General features: G+C 43.5%; 1 protein-coding gene across 1 annotated transcript in view; it reads left to right on the top strand.

The window, feature by feature from the left end:
- Window positions 1-18,445, top strand: part of PRRG2 (proline rich and Gla domain 2) — a 113,549-nt gene that overhangs the window by 60,861 nt on the left and 34,243 nt on the right. The window contains exons 2-3 of the mRNA XM_082273734.1: window positions 7,497-7,602; window positions 15,880-16,043. Of these exons, the coding sequence (XP_082129860.1) occupies window positions 7,509-7,602; window positions 15,880-16,043 (258 nt within the window). The 5' untranslated portion in view covers window positions 7,497-7,508. The remainder of the gene's footprint in view (window positions 1-7,496; window positions 7,603-15,879; window positions 16,044-18,445) is intronic.

Genomic DNA, 18,445 nt, shown 5'->3' with positions numbered 1-18,445 from the left:
AGAGGACTCAGACTATGCTTTCATGTTCAAACCTCAGATTGCATAAGATAGCTTCAAACAGTAAAGTTGTTATGGAAGCTTTTCCTACTCAAGATCACGCCAGCGACTTGAAAGATCTAGACTTGGCTACAGACACAATACCCATGCAGCGCAGCCTGGGACTCAGCTGGGATCTCAAGTCTGACACCTTTACCTTTCAGGTCAACCAAGAGGAAAGGCCCTTCTCACGACGTGGTGTCTTATCCACAATCAACAGTCTATATGACCCACTTGGGTTTGCAGCACCCGTGATCATCCAAGGTAAGACTCTGCTCAGAGAGTTAACCACAGATACATGTGATTGGGATTCTCCACTTTCCTCAGAGAAAGAGGCACTATGGATAACATGGAGAGACTCTTTAAAGTCATTATCTAACCTACACATACCTAGGTCATATACCCACCTCTCTCCAGCAGAGGTTCAGTCTAGGCAACTGTTCATCTTTTGTGATGCTTCAGTAAAAGCAATTGCTGCTGTCGCTTACCTCAAAACAATAGTCAATAAAGGTCAAGTTCAAATTGGCTTTGTAATGGGCAAGGCGAAGCTGGCACCATGTCCTGAGCTCACCATACCAAGTTTGGAACTTTGTGCTGCTGTTCTGGCAGTAGAACTAGCAGAGCTTATTGTGTCAGAAATAGACATACAACTTGACAATACAGTGTTTCATACAGACAGCAAAGTAGTGTTGGGCTACATTTACAATGAGACTAGGAGATTCTACGTCTATGTACACAACAGAGTGCAAAGAATTAGGAGGTCAACACAGCCTACCCAGTGGCGCTATGTACCAACTGACCAAAACCCGGCAGATCATGCCACAAGAGCTGTTCCTGCAGCCCACCTCAAAGACTCTACCTGGCTCACAGGGCCAACATTCCTCTACAGACCAGTAGTGGACACTCTTGAGGAAGATACATTTGAGTTGTCAGAGCCGAATTCTGATGCAGAGATTGGTCCTCACGTTTCTGTACTCACCACAACAGTTTCTAACAGACATCTTGGATCTGAACGATTCAACAAGTTTTCCACATGGAAATCGTTAAACAGAGCATTAGCTGGTTTGATCCACATAGCCAGATCTTTTAGAGCCACATCTACAAGATCAGAACATTGCAAAGGTTGGCATTACTGTCATAAAGCCTATTCATTGGATGAACTCACACAGTCTAGAGACGCTATCATCCGGTGTATCCAACAAGAAGTTTATGCTCAAGATCTTGAACACTTCCAAAAGCAAAAATGCGTTCCTAAAGACAGTTCCCTTAAGAGACTTGACCCATTTATAGATGATAATGGACTGTTGAGAGTTGGGGGACGTATTTCTAAGGCAAAACTTGAGAGTAAGGAATGTAACCCAATAATACTTCCAAACAGTCATATTGCATCGTTACTTGTGCAACACTACCATGAAAAGACCAAGCACCAGGGACGTTTGTTCACTGAAGGAGCTTTACGGACAGCTGGATTCTGGATAGTGGGAGCAAAAAGACTTGTGAGTAGTCTAATTTTCAAATGTATCACTTGCAAAAGACTACGTGGTATATTTCAGTCACAGAAATTGGCTAATCTTCCTGCCGACCGACTCAGTACAGACCCTCCCTTTACAAATGTTGGTCTTGATGTGTTTGGCCCTTGGTCTGTCACTACACGACACACCAGAGGAGGTCGTGCAAACAGCAAACGCTGGGCAGTCATATTCACCTGCATGAGTATTAGGGCTGTGCATATAGAAGTCATTGAGTCTTTGGACACATCCAGCTTCATAAATGCTCTCAGACGTTTCATTTCTATTCGAGGCCCGGTCAAACAAATCCGCTCTGACAGAGGCACAAATTTTGTGGGAGCCTGTAAGGAACTGCAGATCCCCTCAAACATCGACAGTGACCATGTAGAGAGATATCTTGCTGACCAAGACTGTAAATGGACATTCAATTCCCCACACTCCTCTCACATGGGAGGCTCTTGGGAGCGTATGATTGGTATAGCCCGCAGGATCCTTGATTCTATCTTTCTACAGCTGGGGACTTTGAAGCTTACCCATGAGTCTCTTACAACCTTTATGGCCGAAGTAGTGACGATCATGAATGCCAGACCTTTGACTTCAATATCCAGTGATCCAGAAGATCCTCTTTTACTCACTCCTTCTATTATCCTCACCCAAAAGGTTGGTACGGTTACAGCTCCCCCTGGTGAGTTTAGCACTAAAGATTTGTACAAGTGTCAGTGGAGACGAGTGCAAACTCTAGCGGATGCCTTCTGGGATAAATGGAGAAAACAATACATCCCTACTCTACAGTCCCGGAATAAATGGCAAACCAGTAAACCCAACATGAAGGTTGGTAATGTTGTTCTTGTAAAAGACTCTCAGTCAAAAAGAAATGACTGGCCTTTGGGACTGATAACCAAAGTATTTCCAAGTGAAGATGGAAGAGTCAGGAAGGTGGAAGTGAAAGTCTGCAGGCAAAATGAGCCTAAACTCTTCCAGAGACCTGTTACTGAACTGATTTTGTTACTCTCTCCAGAGAATAGTTAATGTGGTATCCTTGGGATACCAAGCGGGGAGTGTCATGTCTCCATCATTATATTGTCATGTTATTCTTATGAGAGTTTTCACAATGTGTAATTTACTGTGTAACCTACTGTTCATGTTGTACCAGCGCCATCTAGTGGCCATTCACATATTACATATTGGAACAATTTTTGTCCCAGCCCAGCTACCATAGCTTTCACCTATGAACTTTGGTGACATCATCTTCCCTCCATATCTTGTTTTCTACAGGAAATTCAGCTAGAGGAAACACAGCTAGTTGCATCCTCCCTCATCTTAGTTTATGGCGGCATCGCTGTTTTACCACTCTAATTTCACGTATTTCCTTGCAATAAAAGTTGAAGTTGGACCTTGCTCCTTTGTCAATGCATTGAAGGAAATCAGGGTTATACTGCCTGTCAATCTATGTACCCTCACACATAGGGAGGACAGAACAACCAGAGTTTTTGTTAGATGTCAATGCCTGCCTCCACAAACGCCTGAAAAACACCCCAAAAAAAACCGTCTGAAAACAATACGCTCAGGTGTGAATGGTTACAGCTTAACTTTAGACTGCCTAAAAAGCAAACAAAACAAAAAAAAAAAAACAAGGCTTCAATTGGGTTTTAACCACTTGCCGACCGCCGCAAGTACATATACTGCGGCGGTCAGCCCCGGCCAGGCAAAGTGACGTGTATATATACGTCACTAGCCTTTCACCGGCTTGTGAGCCAATAGCGGGCGAGCACGCGCCTATTGAGGCGCGCACCAGCCCCGGCTCATTCCCTAACAAGTCAGTGCGTGTGACCGGCGGACCCGATGTCCGCTGGTCACTCGCGATCGTTCGCCGGGAAGGGAGAAAGGCAGGCGGCTAATGTAAACAATCCGCCTGTCATTCTCCCCTGTTTAAAAATGGAGATCAGACGGTTCTACTATGTAGGACCATTAATCTCTGTTTTTACACTAGTAGCCATGTCCCATCACAGTTAGGGCTCTTTCACACGGGCGTTCAGTTTTTTTTTTGCCCGATCAGGTCCTTTTTTTTTTTTTTTGAAACGGACACGAATGACACTTGTGTCATCCGGTCCATCTTTCCGTTTTTTCATCCCATCCGTTTGCGGATGAAAAACGGACATAATGTATCTCTATGTAAATACGGATGTCAGCGGATGACACCACTGACATCCGTTTTTGCGTCCGTTCCGTTTTTTTGAACGGAATTAAAAATAGGGCTCTCTTCCGTTCCAAAAAACTGAACTGAAAGGACGAAAAACGGATGTCAGCGGATGGTCATCCGCTGACATCCGTATTTGCATAGAGATACATTATGTCCGTTTTTCATCCGCAAACGGATGGGATGAAAAACGGACATACGGAACGCCCGTGTGAAAGAGCCCTTAGAAACACGCCCCTAGGACACACTTAACCCCTCCCTCTCCAATAGTTAACCCCTTCCCTGCCAGTGTCATTTTTACAGTAACAGTGCATATGTATAGCACTGATTACTGCAGTAATGTCACTGGTAACCCCAAAAATGTCAGTCAAGGGTCCGATCTGTCTGCCGCAGTGTCGTAGTCCCACAAAAAAAATTGCAGATCGCCGCCATTACTCGTTTTAAAAAAAAAAAACACCAAAAAATCTTTCCCTTTGTTAGTAAACGCGATAACTTTTGCGCAAACCAATCAAAATACGGTTTTTGCGATTTTTTTTTTTTTTTTTTTTTTTTTTTTTTTTACCAAACATATGTAGCATAAAACAAATTGGCCGAAATTTTTAAATTTTGATTTTTACATTTTTTTGGGGAATTTCATATAAAAAAATGTGAAAAATATTGTTATTTTTGCAAAATTTACGCTCTTTTTTTTGTTTATAGCGCATGATAAAAAAATCGCACAGGTGATCAAATACCACCAAAAGAAAGCTCTGTTTGTGGGAAAAAAAGGACGCCAAATTTGTTTAGGTACAGCGTCGCACGACCACGCAATTGTCCGTTAAAGTCACGCAGTAAAAAATCGCAAAAAAAACCCTGGTCAGGAAGGGGGTAAAATCTTCTGGGGCTTAAGTGGTTAATTGTACAATCTGGCAATTTGCATAGTATGCATTTTTGTCGATTTATTTTATACTCGTTCACAGTTAGTAATAACGAGCTTCTATTTACACCTTGAGGGTCATTTTTGTAATTTTAAACCTTTCCTAATCTAGTTGACGACCCTCTGTTTACCACCATGCTGATGCAGCTAATTCAGGCATACCTATTACGATAAAATTAGAGATTCACCGCAGTGTAGAGTTTTGGCTGATTTCTATTTTGGGGTTTAGGCTGGCTTCAGAGGTGTATGCTCATGTTCTCTGCGCTACATTTATGGAAATATGGGACTGGTGTCCTTCTTTTTATTTTATTTTTTTATTTTTATTTTTTTCTCAATCTCACCAACTATGAAATGGTAATCTCTAAATGCATGTTAATGCTAGAAAATGTGCAAAAACCTTTTTTGTTAAAAGCCAGTTTATCAGCTGGCTTGTAGGCCTTCAATTACTCTCTCAAAGAAGCAGAGCACTTAAAGGGACATTGTTAGCTTCTCAGGCACCTCTAATCACAGGGGAACTGCTGGTAATGTTGCTGTAGTGCACTTATGATTGCAAGATGCTCCCAGGAACTTGACTAGGTGGGAGGTGACCTCTGCGCACTCCTCGGAACAAATTAATCAGTATGTCCACATTCTGAATTCCATTTCTTTGTCTTCAGCCTCTCTAGGAAAGGGTTACCACCATTCTCTTCTTGCCCTCAAATCAACTACTGGTTGCACATCTCTCACTCTTTTTTAGTACTCGAGGCATCGTCATCATCATCTGACCAGGTGTAGCAAATGAGCTTGTTGGCTCATATATCACTCTTGTGCCATGCTCAATGTTCCCGACCTTGTGCTTTGATGCTTTGGGACTTTTTTCTTTTTCATTGAAATAACCATTATTATTATTATTATTATTATTATTATTATTTTTTTATCATCGGGCCTTTAAAATACATTTTTCTGCAAAGGAACCGATTTTATAGAAGTTCTAGATTCAGTAACCACTCTGCAGTCAGGTACACATTTATTTGCTTAGTGGGCATTTCTGGAGAACAGGCTGAATCTCTATGCTTCTCCTCCTTGGAGTACATTGGTTACCTAGGGATAACCTACCCATCACGCCATGTTCTTCCAGGATGCCATAAACTCCATTGCAGTGGTGTATTTTGGTTTTGTGCTGCCCTAGGCAAGACTAAAATTGGGCGCCCCCCCTACCTATTGGCGCTTTTTCACTGCATGGAACCGAACGGTTCGGCACGCTTTTGTGCTTTTCCACTGCTGGTACCGCATGGTATAGTGTCGGAATGGTTCGGTACGGTACGGCGGCACTTTTCCACTGCATGGAACCGAACGGTACGGCTCTGAAAAAACAGTACCTACTCGATTGTGGTTCCAACAGGTACCAAACTGGTACCATATCCCACAATCCTTTGCATGCAGTCACTACCAGCCACTGATTGGTCAGAGAATCCCACCCACCCCGTTGTTATCCCACCCATTTAACTTTAGTACTACTTTAGTGTAAAAGCAAACCTATACCGTACCGAACCGTTCCAACACCATACCATGCGGTACCAGCAGTGGAAATGCAAACCGGGCCAAGCAGGGCCGAGTAGAGCTGAGCTGGTACTTGCAGTGGAAAAGTGCCATATGTAACTTTGCCCCACTCCTTCTTTTTTAATGGATGTGGCTCCCTCCAAAGTTGAAGGACTACAAATCCCAGCATGAACCCCTGAGATCTCACGAGAGGGGGGGTGGGTGAGGGAGAGAGAGAGGGGGGGGGGTGGGTGATTCGGGATGAGAGAGAGAGAGGGGGGTTATGAAAGAGAGAGAGGGGAGGATGAGAGAGAGAGAAAGGGGGATGAGAGAGAGGGGGGTGAAGAGAGAGGAGGGGTGAGAGAGAGATAGAGGGGGGGTGAAAGAGGGGCGGTGAGAGAGAGGGGGAATGAGAGTGAGAGAGGGGGGAATGAGAGAGGCGGCTCTAGCAACCGGTGGCCAATAGAGTCTAAGGTGGAGGGGGGCGGCTTCTTTGCTGCCCCCCTGCAAAGTGCCGCCCTAGGCCTGGGCCTTGTTGGCCTAGGCCAAAATACAGCACTGCTCCATTGTACTCTGAGTCCCAATTTGCTCAGACACTGTCCAGGAGAAGATGTTGGACAAGACAAAAGTTTGGTTCTTTCTCTCTGTCCTGTTCTAATTGGAGGGTGATTTACTCCAATCAGACACAAAGGCATTGTGTTGTATACTACACTGGAGCATAAGGATTCTTGCATTTTAAAGAACTCTACAGGCTGGTGCCTACATATCCAACCACCCTCTGATGTATGTGATCAGCTTTAGGGTTTACACACCACATTTTTAACTACAGTTCATCCACAACAGTCTTTACAATAATTTTAGGATAAGGAACCACCTTTTCCTAAAAAAAAAAAAAAGTAATCAACTGTTAAAGGGGTCTTAATGATTGCAGGAGCCAAGAACATATGGAAAAATTGCTACCCCCCAGCACATCATAGCCAAGCAAAACCTAAAATTCTAATTGAATTGATTTAAAGAGAAATTGACTCCAAAATCAGTGCAACTTTGCCCTGCTATGCTGTCAATCATAGTGTGCAATAGAGTGGGTGGGCACAGACACCCTATAGTTGGGGTGGCAGATTTTGGACGTCATATTATTTCTTTGCATAAAAAAAATGAGTGTGAATTGGTTATTGCAGATTATTTCTGTATTTTCTTATTAAAAAATGTCTTAAGTTAGACTAGCAGTCTTTGATCTTTTAAAATGCATCTGCCCATTTTAAATTGTGTATGGGTAGCATTAAAATAGTATAATTTAGCATATGTTTTACATCTTTTAAAGGTCTGTGCCAAGATGTGGGCAGGATGCCTCTTGCTGCTTCAAATTATCACAGCCACAACGGGGTATTTTCTGGAACCAAATAAACTTCATAAACCTGGGAAAGAAGGTAAGGAACTTTTCACACTGATGCTGAGGCTGATATAGTTTTCTTGTTTCTATTGCAGTGGACATGTGAAATTCACACGGTCTTACAACTGTATGTGATTATTACTATATAATATATAAAGTACTAATAAGGGTAGAGATCATGACATCACTACCCTGTCTCTCAACCTCGCCCAATCAGAGAATGCCTTGCGTTCTCTGAGAAAAGGGCAAGGCGTTATTTGAATCGTGCTTGTGTCCAGTGAGCAACCTCCTATGTTTACCATGCTGCTCGGCATGGGACCCAGAAGATAGTCATCCTTACTACAGTGACTTCACCAGGGATCCCACAGATATGGCATATGCATACTTTCATTGGTCCAAGCTGGACAAATGTAGCTATGCAAACCAAGCTGGACCAATGTAGCTATGCAAAAAAAAGGCCATACCTAAAATTCCACTTAAAAAAAAAAAAAAAACGGGAGACCAATAAAATATTTGATACAAAAGGGTTAAATGTTATGTTTTTATGTTTTTTTTTTTTCTTTTTATTACACACTGTTGCTCCTGTCACTTACTTTTTACAATGTAGGAGAGATGATGATGGATATGATAGTGCTATATAAAGCATTAATGATAAGCTAGGCCACACTTTATGTTCACCTGTCATTTCCTCAGTTACTGATCATTTCATTAAATACAGTCACCTAGATGATCTTAAATGCATCATAAAACATTTTAATTAGATTTGCTATATAATTCCTTATTCTCTGTTACTATATTTAGCGGTGGCCTGTGAAGTGTGGGTGAACAGGTCCAATGCATGACTTACCAGGGCAAGTTGGAATTTACATAGTGGAGAGCAGTGGTGTATTTTGGTTTTGTGCTGCCCTAGGCAAGACTAAAATTGGGCGCCCCCCCCCCCCCTCCCCTACCTATGTAACTTTGCCCTACTCCTTCTTTTCTAATGGATGTGTCTCCCTCCAAAATTGAAGGACTACAAATCCCAGCAGGAAACCCTGAGATCTCACGAGAGGGGGGGGGGTGGGTGAGGGAGAGAGAGAGGGGGGTGGGTGATTCGGGATGAGAGAGAGAGGGGGGGGGTTAAGAGAGAGAGGGGAGGATGAGAGAGAGAGAGACAAAGAGAGGGGGATGAGAGAGAGAGACTGAGAGGGGGATGGGTGAGAGAGAGAGAGGGGGGGTGAGAGAGAGGGAGGAATTAGAGAGGCGGCTCTAGCAACCAGTGGCCAATCGTGTCTAAGGTGGAGGGGGGTGGCTTCTTTGCTGCCCCCCCTGCAAAGTGCTGCCCTAGGCCTGGGCCTTGTTAGCCTAGGCCAAAATACAGCACTGGGGGAGAGTACCAGATTTTAGAGCTGCTGGGTGGTATTGTGCAGGGCAAAATGTTATATATATATTTATATATATATATATATATATATATATATATATATATATATATATATATATATATATATATATATATATATATATGTATGTATGTATGTATGTGTGTGTGTGTGTATATATATATATATATATATATATATATATATATATATATATATATATATATATATATATATATATATATATATATATATATATATATATATATATATATATATATATATATATATATTGTGTATTTTTTTTTTTCTGTATTACATTTTCTGATAATATCTTTCAGTGGTCTCCAAACTTTGCTTCCTTTTAATCCGGCCATTGATACAAGCACAATTCCTTCCAATGACACAGACCATGCAACACTATAACACTATCCCCCCCCCCACTAACACCAACAATGTGGCACCCTTCCTTCCACTGACACCAACAATGTGGCACCCTTCCTTCCACTGACACCAACAATGGGGCACCCTTCCTTCCACTGACACCAACAATGGGGCATGATTCCTTTCACTGATACCCCTTAACATTTTTGTAAATTATTTTATTCTATCTTTTCATGTGATAACACTGAAGAATTTACACTTTGCTACTATCTAAAGTATTGAGCTTTTGTGTAAATTTGCTGTCCCCTCAAAATAACTCAACACACAGCCATTAATGTCTAAACCGCTGGCAACAAAAGTGAGTACACCCCCTAAGTGAAAATGTCCAAATTGGGTCCAAAGTGTCAATATTTTGTGTGGCCGCCATTATTTTCCAGCACTTCGTTAACCCTCTTGGGCATGGAGTTTACCATCGCTTCACAGGTTGCCACTGGAGTCCTTTTCCACTCCTCCATGACGACATCACGGAGCTGGTGGATGTTGAAGACCTTGCGCTCCTCCGCCTTCCGTTTGAGGATGCCCCACAGATGCTCAATAGGTTTTAGGTCTGGAGACATGCTTGGCCAGTCCATTACCTTTTACCCTCAGCTTTTTTTTAGCAAGACAGTGGTCATCTTGGAGGTGTGTTTGGGGTCGTTATGTTGGAATACTGCCCTGCCGCCCAGTCTCTGCTTCAGTATGTCACAGTAAATGTTGGCATTCATGGTTCCCTCAATGAACTGTAGCTCCTCTAGCCAGCAGCACTCATGCAGCCCCGGACCATGACACTCCCACCACCATGCTTGACTGTAGGCAAGACACTTTTCTTTGTTCTTCTCACCTGGTGTCCGCCACACAAGTTTGACACCATCGGAACCAAATAAGTTTATCTTGGTCTCATGAGACCACAGGCCATGGTTCCAGTAATCCATGTCATTAGTCTGCTTGTCTTCAGCAAACTGTTTGTGGGCTTTTTTGTGCATCATCTTTAGAAGACAGCCATGCAGACCAATTTGATGTAGTGTGTGGCATCTGGTCTGAGCACTGACAGGCTGACCCCTAACCCCTTTAACCTCTGCAGCAATGCTGGCAGCACTTGTATGCCTATTTCCCAAAGACCACCTCTGGATATGACGCTGAGCACGTGCACTCAACCTCTTTGGTCGACCATGGCCAGGCCTGTTCTGAGTGGAACCTGTTCTGTTAAACCACTGTCTGGTCTTGGCCATGGTGCTGCAGCTCAGTTTCACGGTCTTGGCAGTCTTCTTATAGCCTAGGCCATCTTTAAATAGAGCACCAATTCTTGGCCACCGTGCTGCAGCTCAGTTTCAGGGTCTTGTCAATCTTCTTATGGCCTAGGCCATCTTTAGGTAGAGTAACAATTCTTTTTTTCAGATCCTCAGAGTTCTTTGCCATGATGTGCCATGTTGATCCTTCAGTGACCAGTATAACAGAGTGAGAACGATGACACCAAATTTAACACACCTGCTCCCTATTCACACCTGAGACTTTGTAACACTAACGAGTCACATGACACCGGGGAGGTAAAATGGCTAATTTGGACATTTTCACTTAGGGGTGTACTCACTTTTGTTGCCAGCGGTTTAGACATTAATGCCTGTGTGTTGTTATTGTGAGGGTACAGCAAATATACACTGTTAAGCTGTACACTCACTACCTAACACTGTAGCAAAGTGTAATGTCTTCAGTGTTGTCACATGAAAGTTATATTAAAATATTTACAAAAATGTGAGGGGTGTACTCACTTTTGTGAGATACTGTATGTATGTGTATGTTTGTGTGTGTGTGTGTGTGTGTGTGTGTGTGTGTGTGTGTATATATAATATATATATTAAAGGAACACTTTTTTTAATTAGAGTATAGCATCAAGTCAATCAATTAACCACTTACCGCATACTAACGTAGGTCTACGTCGGTAAACTTTGCGGTAGTGTACCGGGATGATGCCTCTAGCTAGAGACACCATCCCGGTACCGTGGTTTGAAGCCGACGGTTGGCTTTCCGTCGGTACCGACCGATGCGGCTCGGGAGCCGCTCGATCGGTACCCGGGGGGGCGGGAGGGGACGTCCCCCCCCCCCCCCTCCCGCCGCCTTCCGTGGCTTTGCTCAGGGCTCCTGTCCCACCGGCTGGATGGAGTCCCGATGAATGCCGGAAACGGCATTGATCGGGTCTCCGTTGACGTAACCCGGAGGTGGCGTCCATGACTGTTACTGTGCTGCAAAAGGCGGCAAATTTGAAAATCGGCTGTATGCAAAAACGCCGTTTTTGGCGTTTTGCATACAGGGAAGTGTAGTGGAGGGGTCTAGGGTCTTTTAGACCCTCGATCCCTCCATAAAGTGTACCTGTCACACATATTGCTGTCACAAGGGATGTTTACATTGCTTGTGACAGCAATAAAAGTGATCAGATTTTTTATTTTTTTTTAAAACTGTAATAAAGTTAAAAAAATAAATAAAATAAATGGGAAAAAAAATAATAATAATTTAGCCGCCCCCGTCACCGTTAGCTCGCGCACAAAAAAAACGTATACCCAAGTCGAGCCGCAAATGAAATCGCTGTTCAAACCACACATGTGAGGTATCGCCGCGATCGCCAGAGCGTGAGCAATAATTTTAAAAAAAGAGCTACACTCTAACTCTAAACTGGTAACCGTTAAATAAATTTAAAGCGTCGAAGATTGAGATCTCTATTGACCGTAGTTTGTCGCCATCCCACGGGGGGGGGGGGGCGCAATTTTAAACCGTAACATGTTGGGTATCTATTTACTCGGCGTGACATGTTCTTTCACAATATACAAAAAAAATGGGCTAACTTTACTGTTTAGTATTTTTTAAATGCAGTGAAATGTGATTTTTTCAAAATTTTTCCAAAAAAATGGCGCTTTAAAGACCTCTGCGCAAATACCGCGTGACAAAAATTATTGCAATGACCGACATTTTATTCTCCAGAGTCTTTGCTAAAATAATATATATAATGTTTGGGGGTTCTAAGTAGTTTTCTAGGAAAAAATACTGGTTTTAACGTGTGAACAAAAAGTGTCCGAAATAGGGCTGGGGCTTAAGTGGTTAAACTCCTGGGATATTGATCTGGTCAGTTAAGTAGCAGAGGGGGTTGTTAATCAGTTTCAACTGCTTTGGTGTTAATGAAATTGACAACGGGTGTACTTGATGGGCAACAATGACACAAGACGGGAATGGTTTCACAGTTGAGCCACTGACATTTTTTTATCCCTACTCATCTTTTCTGACTGTTTTTCACTAGTTTTGCATTTGGCTAGGGTCAGTGTCACTACTGGTAGCACGAGGCGATACCTGAACCCTATAGAGGTTGCACAGGCTATCCAACTCCTCCCGGACGGCAAAGCAATACGTGCAATTGCCAGAAGGTTTGCTGTGTCTCCCAGTCTCGAGCATAGAGAAAATTCCGGGAGATAAGCTGTTACAATAGGAGAGCTGGATGAGGCCGTAGAAGGTATTCAACCCATCAGCAGGACCCGTATCTGCTCCTTGGTGCAAGGAGAAACAGGATGATCACTGACAGAGCCTTTCAAAATGACCTCCAGCAAGCCACTGGTGTGACTGTCTCTGACCAAACAATCAGAAACTGAGTTAATGTGGCTGGCTTGAGGGCCTGACCTCCTCTAGTGGGCCCTGAGCTCACTGCCCGACACCATGGAGCATGAATTGGCATTTGCCATTGAACACCAGATGTGGCAGGTCCATCAATGCAATCCTCCCAAGTCTCCTCATCCAGTGAGGGAATATCACCTTTCCAGTACTCCCACAGCCGCTCCAATTTAGAGGATTCAATGCACAGGAGAGCACTGTAAAGCGATGACCATGGCTTTTGCAGATCCCCAGATGCTACCAATTCCTCTATGGTATCTTTTTTAATAGTGGGGGGCCCCAACTGCATGGCGAAGCTGGAGGTACCGAAAGAACATCCAACCCGGTAAGTTGAATCTTTGGGACATCAGGGAACACGACAACAGAACACCAGCTGGCATAATGTCTCCCAACGTCTTTATCCCAAACCTCGTCCACAGCTGGGGGGTCTGGGGGAGAGTGGGGTTTCCCCAGAGGGGTTGAGCAAGCGACAACTGGCTGGGACCTACAAATCTTTTTGTGGCAACCCTTTAGACCAGTGGTCCTCAACCCTGGCCTACAGGGCCCACTAACAGGCCAGATTTTAGGTATTACCTTGGGGAGATGCAGACTAGAGTACTGCAATCACTGAGCAGCAAATGATATCACCTGGGATGTATTTCAGTTATCTTGAAAATCTGGCCTGTTAGTGGGCCCTGTAGGCCAGGGTTGAGGACCACTGCTTTAGACCCTCCAAGTGGGTCCAGGAGCAGCAGGATACGCACGGGGGCCTCAGTAGATCAAATTGCGAAGATCCATTTTGGATCCTAGAAAGGCTGCTTCCAAACATACCGCCGCATTCGCCCTACTGCCCTGCACCCACCAATGAATCATCACCAGCACCGCAGCCCAGAAATACGTCTGGAAATTAGGTAGCCCAGAAATACGTCTGGAAATTAGGTAATCCCAAGCCCCCAAGTCACACTGGAAGGGGCAACGTAGACCTGGCCAAACACGGAGAAGACGCATTCCAAATAAATGAGCCTATTCCGAAATGCTGCAATGAAATTTAAGCAAAATGGACTAGCCTGCTGCATCATTTTTTCACTTTGATTTTCGGGTGTTTTTGAATTCAGCCCTCTGTAGGTTGATGATTTTTATCAATTGATGTGGCATCTTTTTGTTCCTAACCCATTACCCAGTCCATAGCCGTATAGATATCCAACATGATATGTTTTCCCATTGAGATCTGATGTGTTTTCAAAGTGTTCCTTTAATTTATTTGAGCAGTGTATGTGTGTTCTATCTATCTATCTATCTATCTATCTATCTATCTATCTATCTATCTATCTATCTATCTATCTATCTATCTATCTATCTATCTATCTATCTATCTATCTATCTATCTATCTATCTATCTATCTATCTATCTATCTATCTATCTATCTATCTATCTATCTATCTATCTATCATCCTGCAAGTACAGAAAAATACATGTTGTACACCTGGAAATGCACTCAGCTGCTTAATCCTTCTGTGGGCGAACAACATGCAGTATTTTGTGCACTGCTGTGGTGTCAGCCCTGCCTAGTTGTCTGTTATTAAACTACCTAAACCCTCACCTAGTCTTATTTTCCACAATGCAGACACTAATTATTCTGCATTCCAAGGTAAGGTCTAGGAAGGCTAATAAGACTCCTTGAGAGAACACAAAGTGTTTACAGGTCATATTTAAGGATGTAAGATTCTGGAAGAATCAACAAGGTTTATTTTTTTTTTTTCACATCTAGCACCCTCTACCTAGTGTGCTAATGTAAATAGGTTTAGTGGTTAGTGTACATACATGCTTGTATGCCAGATGCAAGTATTGGGAGGGGGTAGACAATTTTTTCACAAGTATTTATTGATCGTTATGCAGGAACTCTTGTGCTAGAAAAAAAAATGCATAATAAGAGTAGTAACATTTTTACGACCAGGCAACTATAGCCAAAAATTGGCTTTTTTTTACTTCAGTGTGCAAGAAGCTGTAAACTCAGAGATATTTAAAGAGAAATAATACTATTGCAGTGAGGTCTGCCCGCACTGCAGGGGTTAAGAGCTTGTTAGGTCTTGGGTTGATGAAGAAAATACCTTTATTTCTTGTTCTCCCAGCAGCTCCTTTCTTCTCCAATGCTCTGACATGCTCCTCACCATCCTAACATACAATGTAGGGACTGCTAGTCCTGCACTGTATGTGATGGCATCAGAAAGTCTGCAGCCAGAGGAGTGGCAAAGGGAAGGGGCTTCAGCTTATTCCCCTATCCCTAGAGTTGGCATTTATTAATGCAACGCCAGGACGCTCCACTAAATGATTAATTTATTTTCTGTTGGCTGGAATGTGGCTGCATTTTAAGCAGCAAGAATCTTCGCTTCTGAGAAAATACAGGTGGTTCTAAAGGCAAAACATTTTTACCTTCATGCATTAGGGTAAAAACCCACTAACTTACCCCTGAGCCTGATCTCGATACAGCGCCATGCATGAGAGCAGCTTACTCCCTCCTCATTGGCTCAGAGACAGCAATGAGAGCCATTGGGGGTTGGGGCTGTGCCCTACTCTGTGTCTGTAGGCACACAGAGCCAGCTCCACAGTGAGCCTGCATGAGTTCCACCTTGGCTTGCTCTGGGGTCACTCGGTGAGGGAGAGGGGACCAGAGCACCTGCAGGGGACCCCAGAAGGGGAGGATCAGGGCTGATGTATGCATTCATTCATTCTTTTATGTAATTTATTGCTCAAATGCTCAGACCAGGAACATGTTTTTGCTAAAATTTTTAAAGTTAAGTTTAAAATGTAATTCTTTACAATTGCTTAAAAAATGTAATACAAAGGGTTCTCGGTCCGTCCCATCGTGACTTATAGAGCTAATCTTGACACACTTTTTTTGCAGTTTTCCTGGCCAGTGAAGATGCAAGTGAGTTTATTGGTCGTAGGCTGCTGTATAACAGCTGGGATTTTGAGGCCTTTACACCGGGAAATCTGGAGAGGGAGTGCTATGAGGAGGTGTGCAACTATGAAGAGGCCCGGGAGTGCTTTGAGGATGATCAGAAAACTGTAAGTGTACGATGACTTGTCATGGTTCGTAAAATGTGCAGAATCGGGAGATGGAAAGTTTATCCCTGAAAAGCAATTATAAGTTAATTGCTTTTCTTGATTTCCTCTGGTTTTCATTTGAGAACTATATTTTTTACACTGTATTTTTTAAATTTGGATAAAGTAGGGAATGGGTAAAACCGTTGTCAGTTTATTATTTGCTATCTGTGACCCATTGGGATGATTTGGGAAGATGCAACAAGTAAGAATAAATCTCTGCAAAGTGAACAAAATTTCCCTCATGGACAGTTTTTATCTGAACATTGGTCTCCATTGGATTGGAAGATTTTCCCTCTTTTCTTGCCAACTGTAACATTTTGACTTCCCATTACTTTCATTCCCTGTGACAATGGTCAAATAGACAAATGGAGAGGAAGAACCACCCCAGGGGGGACACAGTCAGAAATAAAATCCTGATCCAGCGGTACTAAATAAAATCCTGATCCAGCGGTACTAGACATTCCCTACTCAAGGCAGCCAACCTGATATATCTATCTAAAATGAAAAAAAGTTGATGAGGAGGACTGGGATCGCTGGGCGACTATGGTGCACAGGGGGATACTCAACACTACCTTGGTGGAGGCAAACTATTAAGTGCTGTCTCGGTGGTACTTGGTGCCGACGAGGCTGGCCAAATTATTTCCGGGTGCCTCCCCCCTGTGTTTTCGACACTGTGGACAGCACGGGGATATGTATCATGTGTGGTGGAGTTGTCCGAAGGTCCGGCGGTTCTGGATCCGGGTGATTAACCTGATCCACTCGGCGACGGGCCAGAGGATTAACAGAGACGCCAAGGCGGTACTGTTCTCGGACTTGCCGGTTGAGATCCCTAAACATACCCGTTCTCTGATATTCTTTATTCTCCTGGCAGCAAAAATTACTGTGGCACGGGCTTGGAAGACCCCAGTGCTACATATAGTGCATGTCAAAACTAAAATGTCGTGGATTATGCTAAACGAAAAGTTGGCCAGCATTCGTATGGACAGGCAGCGTAGATTTGACCAAGTGTGGGGCCCCTGGGTGGCGTACTTACAGGCTCCGTAGTAGTGGCTGGGTGGCTTGGAGTCCGGTGCGGGGGGACAGGGGATGGACGGCTACTCTCTTTCCTCTTCGGACTGTCCTTCCCTTGGTCTTTTTCTTTTCGGCTCTTTTCCTCTCTTTCTGTTTTTTATGATTTCTTGCCTAGATAATTCTAGTTCCACCCATGGTGACATGGGCTGTTCTTCTTCCTTTCCTTTTCTTTTTGCTCTTCTGCTTTTCTGTTTCTTTCCTCTTTTGGGGGTCTGGCTACTGGAGGGACTTTCTTGGCTCCGGCTGCGGAACCCTGGCTTGGGGTCTCTGCTAAGGGCCGAGGAAGCTTTCTTACTGTTTGGCCGTCGGTGGGAGCCAGTTGGTCTCCCCTTCTGGGGAGAGAGGCTAGGGGGGGCTTCACCCTTCCGTGGACACAGTTTGTGCCCATTGGGGGTGTCTGGGGGGGGGGAGCCCTCTACTGGCTGATATCTTGTCGGAGTTTGGTGAGTCTTCTGGACTCTTGATGTGTCTCTGGTGGAGGGGACTACGGCGGTTGTGATCTGCTGTACTTCACGGTCTCTTTATATCACTGTCGGCCTGGTTGCTAATACTGTTTGGAGCCATATTTTGTTATTTTGTTATTTGGTTATGTATTGTTCGGAAATGAATGCCTTTGCACAGGCCACCCCCCTTTTCTCTTGTCTATGTTCCCTTCCCTTTTTACAGTTTCAAACTATGCTGTATGACTTTATTACGTTGTTTAAAAATCAATAAAAAACTATTGAATACTAAAATGAAAAAAAGTTCACGCAGGATCTGCGATTGCTGACTTGTGTTTAAAGTTACCTGTTCAAGGACAATTATCCTTGGTTAATCTTAATTTTTTCAATTTTTGACTTTCCCTGACTTGAAAGAAGCAGGATTGTATGGTACCCAACCAGGGTGCTGCAAGCATAAGACCCAGTATTCCCTTGATTAGCATCATGAGTTGCCATGGTGTTGGCCAGTCTCCAGCACCATAAAACACTCCCATCATATAAACCTTTGTAAATATTCAATTTATAATTCCAATTCTATAATTATTAAAAACTTATTAAATATCATAAAATGGAAGAGGAAAAACTTTGGTACATTAGTGCGGGAAGAGTCTCTTAGATAAGGTGCAATGTGCAATGGTGCAAAGAAAGTCTCTGTATATTCGTGACAATATTGTGCTCCCTCGCCGTTCACCGCTGGTGCTCAAGTGGTAAGAAAACTCACTTACCAGACGGAGTGGATTCCTGATGGCGTACTCCAACAAGGAATCAAACCAGGCTTGGGTATTGTGTCTAGCGCTCCTAGCACTGGCTCCT

This window comes from Pelophylax lessonae, assembly GCF_965119305.1.
Source record: "Pelophylax lessonae genome assembly, chromosome: 12".
Lineage (NCBI taxonomy): Eukaryota > Metazoa > Chordata > Amphibia > Anura > Ranidae > Pelophylax > Pelophylax lessonae.
The sequence above is the reverse complement of the archived record's forward strand: the minus strand, read 5'-3'. Positions and strand labels throughout refer to the sequence as shown.